General features: G+C 36.6%; 1 protein-coding gene across 1 annotated transcript in view; it reads left to right on the top strand.

The window, feature by feature from the left end:
* Positions 1 to 6,052, top strand: part of dnhd1 (dynein heavy chain domain 1) — a 33,366-nt gene extending 27,314 nt beyond the window's left edge. The window contains exons 37-43 of the mRNA XM_026221195.1: positions 1,666 to 1,843; positions 1,919 to 2,029; positions 2,899 to 3,097; positions 3,167 to 3,258; positions 3,345 to 3,494; positions 3,683 to 4,305; positions 5,469 to 6,052. Of these exons, the coding sequence (XP_026076980.1) occupies positions 1,666 to 1,843; positions 1,919 to 2,029; positions 2,899 to 3,097; positions 3,167 to 3,258; positions 3,345 to 3,494; positions 3,683 to 4,305; positions 5,469 to 5,852 (1,737 nt within the window). The 3' untranslated portion in view covers positions 5,853 to 6,052. The remainder of the gene's footprint in view (positions 1 to 1,665; positions 1,844 to 1,918; positions 2,030 to 2,898; positions 3,098 to 3,166; positions 3,259 to 3,344; positions 3,495 to 3,682; positions 4,306 to 5,468) is intronic.
* Positions 6,053 to 7,398: the final 1,346 nt, after the last annotated feature.

Raw genomic sequence — 7,398 nt, forward strand, 5'->3', positions numbered from 1 at the left:
ATGAAAGTAAGGGAAAAAAATGAAAATGTTCTGATACTATTCTTCCCAGTTTTCCCATCACAAATGAGCTTTGAGAGGCAGAAAATATAACAAAAATATAAGGAAGGAAATATCAGAAAAGTACAAATAAAGTTACTAATAGGTTTTTAATAGGCCTATAATTTAAATTTGATTTGGTGTCCTTGCATGGATTGGATAGGCTAGCCAGCGTTATATTAGTTAACTAAAACTAAATAAAAAACGTCATTACTACACATAACAAAATTGCTTAAAATTTTAAATGAAAATGGAATTTCAGAAGTGTGATTCAATAAGAACTACAGAAGTATTTTAATAGTGTGCAGCTGATATTTTTAAGCCCAAAGTATACTTAAAGAGTAACTAAACCCTAAACCAACTTTGTTTTAGTTAATGATCTGTAAGAATGGGGCTATAGTGCTGTTCATTGATTTGAGTAACTTTTTTGACATTTGAGTATAAAGTGTTTTAATTCTATACTATATGGTGTAAAAACGTCTGAGTACTGCCCTGTTCAGGTTGAACGGTGGCTACTGCAGTTGATTTTTCCTATTGGATGTTTGCGGTGGTGCGTGACGTAAGCGGTGGCAGGTGACGTAATCAGTTTCCATCTCACCACGCCCCTTGATACGAGCTACCACGCCCCTGGCAGTATAAAACCATCTTGTTCCGTCAAAATCACTGCAGAGAGTCAGGAGTTTGAATTGCGAGTATTGAAAACTATCAGGATAGATTATTTTAGCATCTATTTAGCTTAGCATTTATTTAGTTATTAAGATTATTTTGTGTAGCCTATGTAGTTAATTAGCATAGTTATTAGTGTAACGTTAGTATTGTAAGAAGCATAGTTAATTAGTAGCATAGTATTGCATCAGTTAGGATAGCTTCAAGTTAGAATAGATTTATTTACAGTGGTCAGGATGGTACGTAGGTGTAGTGCTGGTTGCGACAGCACTGCTGGACTGCATAGTTTTCCAGCAGACTTGAAATTTAGGTGCCAGTGGTTGCATGCACTTGGCCTGGAAGACCGTGAGTTCCCGTCTAGAGCTGGAGTGTGCAAACTGCATTTTAAGCGGGATTGCTTCTCGAACACAATGGAGGTGGAAATGGGCAACTCTTAAGTTTTGACGCAGACAGTAGCATATGCATACCGTCCGCCAGTGCATAGATTTTCAAAGTTAACTCCATATACAACCATGGTTCCCTTCATGATGTTGTTATTTAGGCTCATTTCTGAAAACAAAAAGGTTGCTGTTTCGATTCCTTCAACATTGTTGCTATCATTGTTACTCAAAGGTGCTCCAGGGGTATTGTCATCGTAATAAGGTCATGGCATTGTTCTATGGATGTCACAGAAACATATATAACTGGCCTGGTCATGTGGAAGTAAATACAATCTAATTCTAAAAGTCAGAGCTTTGGCCTAGTGGTTAACACATGTGCCCTGTGCTGCTCAGTCCAACATGTGACATTTCCCCTGCTCTCCTCATTATTTCTTGACATTTCTCTCTCCCAATCAATAAAATCATGGCCATAATATGCTATGGGACAAGGGGTGATCATTAATTTTATAATAAACTCATTATTTTATTATGAAATAAAACTATACTTTTAAATTATGTTGCAGCCTGTCATTATTGTCAACAGGTGAAGCTGAGTGTTATTTCTTTCGGGTCTGGGTGCCATCGAAATGCTGTTCTCTCGGCACTAGACAGCGCTGTTCAGAATGGCCACTGGTTAGTCCTGAACAACTGTCATCTGCTGGACTGCTGGGATGCCAGCGTTGTGAACAAGTTAACACAAGTAGTGTACAGCACTACAAAAGGTGACTCTAATAATGATACAAACTACATCTACAAGACTTCATTATCTCATTGTAAACCACCTGGGAATTTGACAGATTTGGAGACAGATGGCAGGCTTCTAAATGCTGAAAGTACAGGAAGATTTGTGCATCCCCAGTTTAGATTGTGGCTCATAACCAGAAGTGACAGGACTCACTCAGTCCCAGGTAGGCAATGCTCTGCTCATTACACATCATGATGGCTGAAATACCTGCGCCATGGTATAATGAATACTGTCAACATGAACCTATTTATTTCCTTAACACAATCTAGTCTTATTGTGAATAATTTGTGAGTTATTTCAAAAATATATACAAATAATATAATTTGTCTTCGTAATATTTCTCTAATAGCCAAATATTTGCATTAGGTGCTGTTTAGGCTGTTGTTGTGGCTAATGTAGCCTTTCTAAGAATTTTTAATAGCTAACAATTATTTAATGCCATATCTCAATATGTTAAAACCCCAAAACGGACTCAATTTAATTTTACCTGTATTGACCTCACTTTAGTTTCCTGAGGTTTGTCTTTTTGGAAAAACTATAGGAGAATAAATTGTCAGAATGTAAATGAGAATTGAAATCACTTGTGATATAATTGACTTTACACTACTGTACAGACTTCTTTTCTTTTTTTTCTTTGATAAATTAATACTTTTCAGCAAGGATATATTAAATTTATCAAAAGGGACTGTAAAGACATTTATAATTTTACAAAAGATGTCTATTTCAAATAAATGCTGTTTTTTTTTTCACTTTCTATTTATCAAAATATTGTGAAAAAATATATAATAATAATAAGGATTATTCAAAGTTTTAAATTACATTTTCAACCAAATAAATGCAGCCTTGATGTGCAAAAGAGACTTCATTCAAAAACTTTTACAGCTCCCAGAATTTTGCATGTTGGTATATATGACAAGAGCAGGTCTAAATAATAAAAAAAAAAGTGTTCCTTTTTAGAGAAAGTAAATCAGTTGATTTCTGTCTGCAGCATACAAATGCTGTCTAATGTGTATAATCTTTCATCTGATACAGTTGCTGTTAGGATTAGAGCCCTGCACTTGGTGTGTGATTCCTCCTGGGACCTGAAGGATGAGTTGTGGTCTTCAGTTAGACAGACACTCCCCTTCTCCTCTCATGAAGACACTGTGAACACTCGGTGTGCTGTCCTGCACTCTGTCCTGCGGCAGAGACAAACATTCAAACACCTGGGCCAAGCACGGCTTTACCTTTGGTGAGGATTTTAAACCGAATTTGTTGTGCAAAACTTATAAAAATAACTCAAACTTTATTCCATTTATAGGTCTCAGGAAGATCTACTTGCTCTGATTGATGCACGTCACCGCATAACCAAACACTGTAGTGACCCTACCGGAGCATTGGAGTACATAGCAGGTACAGCTAGGACATTAACTGCTCTAAATGCATCTCTCCGGTTCAGTATGAACTTGATGATGTTGGTTGGACTGCTCTCTCAACAGGTCACCTGGTTTATGGGAGCCACGTGTCAGACCACGAAGATCGAGCAGCTGTGCAGAGTGTGATTAGGGCATGTCTAAGAGAGCCGTCTACATTATGTGGACGCGGCAAAGACATTCTCTCTGATATCATTAACATTACAGGAAGATTTGGTATGCAAACACACACTATCACTTAAATTTCCACGATAAACTATAACTATATAATAATAAAGCTTTAATGTTAATATTATATATATATATATATATGGTCAAAAATGCTGAAAACCACTGCTATGTTTTAAACATCTACGTTGTTCTTAAATCCTTCAATTAATTGTCACACACTCATATTTTTGCAGAAGCTGGTGGTCTGTTGAAAGACTTGAGGCATTGTATTCAATGCATTACTAGCAGTACAGACCCATTCGTTCTGGGCTTTAGTCCAGCTATGGCAAGTGAACTGGTGAAGCTAAAAAGTCATCGACTCAGCATTCTACTGCATCAGACACAGAATATCTATGTTGATGTCAGAGGAGACACCAGTCTTTTCATGCAACCTCAAGAACTTCCAGACTATAGGACAGCTTGGGAAAGGCTTCTAACTTTACAAGACAAGCTGAGGAAAATGGACATTGGCATGGGAATGGAATCTGCTTCTCTTGGTCCGTTGCGTTGTTTCTTCCAGGCAGAGCGGGAGCGTCTGGATGCACTGGTGTCTTCCCTCCTTTTAGACAGTTTTCAGCCAGTTAAATATAACATGACAAGCTCCACTACTGCGTATCTAACATCATCAGATCTCTCAAGGCTGGAGACTCAAGCAGAGCAGCTCAGGTCATACCTGTGGGAGGAGTCATCCAATATTAAACCTTGTGTTTATCGACTGGCTGCCTTTCTCAATCCCAGAGGCTTTCTGGCAGCGTTGATCAGAGAAGCAGTCCGCATCCAAGACGAGGATATCAGTCTTTACAGCTTGAATTTTAAGGTAAATCTCAGCTTCTCAAACACAAACTGAAAAAAAAAAAACAAATAGAATACCAGTCACCAAATCCTTATCCTCAATCATAGTCCAGTTATTCACAAACAACTGAAAAAGTAATAAGTTAATTGGGTAAAAATGTGGTTAACATTCCTTTGTTTAAAATTTAGCTCTTAAAAATTCAGGAATTCTGAAATGTAGTCTTTACTGTTTGAAATAAAACCTCAGATTTCCAAAAACTTCCATAACACTAATAGTCACCAACATATAATTTGAAATAGAGGTCAAACACCTCTGAAAATAACTAAATAAAATAAATAAAATAATAGTAATATGTGTGTGTGTGTGTGTGTGTGTGTGTGTGTGTGTGTGTGTGTGTGTGTGTGTGTTTGCAACCAATTTATGATGGTGAATAAAATTTGTTTATAATAATAATGAATAATATTTATAATATTTTATTTTGATTAACATTTGTTTTATATCAAGTACTATAAAAACCCCGCTCAGCATAAATTAAGCAGTCAACTTGTATTTAGGATTAGCTTGAAGAATGCAATTAACACTTAAATTTGTGTAAGAATTGAGAAAATGGACTGAGATTTTATGGAGAATGGTGAAATACAGAGATTGGATGTTTAAATCTAGCTGCTACTTATACTAGATTAAATGAATGTTATTCCAACTGATGGTAGGAGGTCGGGACTCCATCGCCACTTTCATTGGCCAAGGACTGGCCAAGAGACAATATGACACAGTTCGTTTTTGTAAACTTCACATACTTTTGAAAATCCAGCATTTATTTTATCCTGATTAAAACAACAGCTTTCTTCTGCCATGAGAAGGTTTGGTGTCTCATTTGATTTGTTTTCTGGTGGACTCTTACCAGAATGTGACAAACACACACGTCTCCCCGAAATCCTGTAGAATTCAACCAATCAGATGATGACTTGAAAATGCTGAAATGGTTTCCATTTTGTGTGCCTTATACATCAGATGTTCAGCTAGTGGTCTGTTGACTATTTAATAGTTTACCAAACATATAGTTTCACTTAATTAAAAAAAAATAATAATACTTTAATTACAAAAAAAGTAAACGGACACCAAAGTGTGCTTTATTCAAGCAAAGTGCCATATGAATTACCATTCTTGTTTCTCATTTTGTCACTCAGGTGCTTCATGATATGGTATCCCTATCCTCTCCACCCTTAAGTGGTGTTTTACTGTCAGGACTGGAGCTACAAGGGGCACTTTGGGATCCAGGGTCAAGAGTTCTTAAAGACACGGAGTCCCCCAATCCTTCCCCTTTCCCACCCCTCTGGGTCAGTATTGAAGAGAACAAACGTGACCGGACCTGTTCCTCTAAAAGCTCACACTGTAATTCCTCATCCCAGCCTCTGTACTGCTGTCCCCTGTATGTAGACAGACAAACTGCAGATGGAGGTCAAGATCTCTCCGATGACAATATTATCATCCATGTTCCACTTGCAACAATGTTAGATCCAATCCTCTGTGCTATGAGGCGTGTTAGGTTAACTAGTACTCTCTCACAATAAACCCTGTGGGAAATGGTGAAAAAAGCATATGCTCATATAATTACTTCATTACTAAATAGTTATCTTGCAGATTTATCTTTCTTTAGGGTAAACTTGGAAATATCTTTCATATTATCATACTTTTGTTGCAGTACAGTACTAGTAGACTTTATAGACCATTTTCGGTCATTTTCAGCATTTAGTATACATTCACGTTTGTGAAAAAAAATAATAAAGCAATTTTCAAATCACCCCCTATGAAATTAACAGTGCATGTGTGTGTGTGTATATTTATATGTAAGTATATATTATATACATACATATATATACATACATACATATACATACACACATATATATATATATATATATATATATATATATAAACATTGGCTCACACCAAGGTTGCTGACTTTTGGGGATGTACGTAGAGTTTAGTTGAAGGCCTTGACACTTATGTTCAAAACAGCCTCTGGATCAGCTTCCTCCTGCCTCAACACCTTACAGATCTGTGTGGGTGAAGCTCATGAAGCCTGTCAAGAACATGTGCATGTCATATTTCAGCCCATACTCAAAAGAAAGCAGTAAGAAGTGATATTTTACATCTGCGCCTGTAGCTCTCAAATCTCGTTTATGCATGTACACATTCTAACCTGGTCAGATGTCTTTGCTTATTGCATGTCCAGGTTGGATTTGTGACTTTTATTTGATAATGTCAGCTGATAACAACTGGAAATGTTTTGTGAGGCTTCATCCACACCACTAGATGTCAGTACACGTCCAAGATGACCATATCTGCCAGTGAAGCATAAATATTACCAAATCAGGACTTGAACAATAAAGACTGCCCAATGGCCAGCATGAAAGATGCTCGGGACATAATTGGAAAGAATTGTAGGTGTCAATGATAAATCCATTACGAATGTTTATCATTTGAATGTGTTTTTAAGCCTTGTCAATTTAAACATTCAAGTGATTTTAAAACATTCAAGAGCCAGTAAAAAAAAAAAAAAAAACAGGGTGCACACAGAGAGCCACGTCTTAGACAGTGTTCAAATACAGAATTACGTTTTTTTTTTTTGTGTGTGTCTTTTTGCGCAATATGGAAAAATACACCTTGCCGATTTGAATATTCAAGCAGTTTTAAAACATTCAAGCTCAAGATGATGAGAAAGAACTCAAGAATTTACGTGCACACAGAGACTTCCCCAGACCACAAGCGAACAGAATTAAGCTTTCTTTCGCGTTTGCTTGTGTTGAGTGAACAAATATACGCAAAGTCAAAAACAGTAAGTTATGGCTTAAGTGAATGTAAACAGTTGAGAAAGCTACCTTATGTGTATCATTATAGTGGATCCATGCATTTTCTTCTAAAGTAACTGCGCCTCATTTACTAGCTGCTTTCAGTGTCCTTACAGGGGACATAGCACACACAGTTTCTGTCAATCTTATATTAATCTTGAGTATTTATATAGTAAAATTGCAACCTTTATAACTCCAACGAATCTTTAGTTTCATCAGATTTATAAAAGAAGTATACAGCTTTAGGATTCTTTCTGAAAACCGT

Source organism: Carassius auratus, chromosome 36 (genome assembly GCF_003368295.1).
Source record: "Carassius auratus strain Wakin chromosome 36, ASM336829v1, whole genome shotgun sequence".
NCBI classification, from domain to species: domain Eukaryota; kingdom Metazoa; phylum Chordata; class Actinopteri; order Cypriniformes; family Cyprinidae; genus Carassius; species Carassius auratus.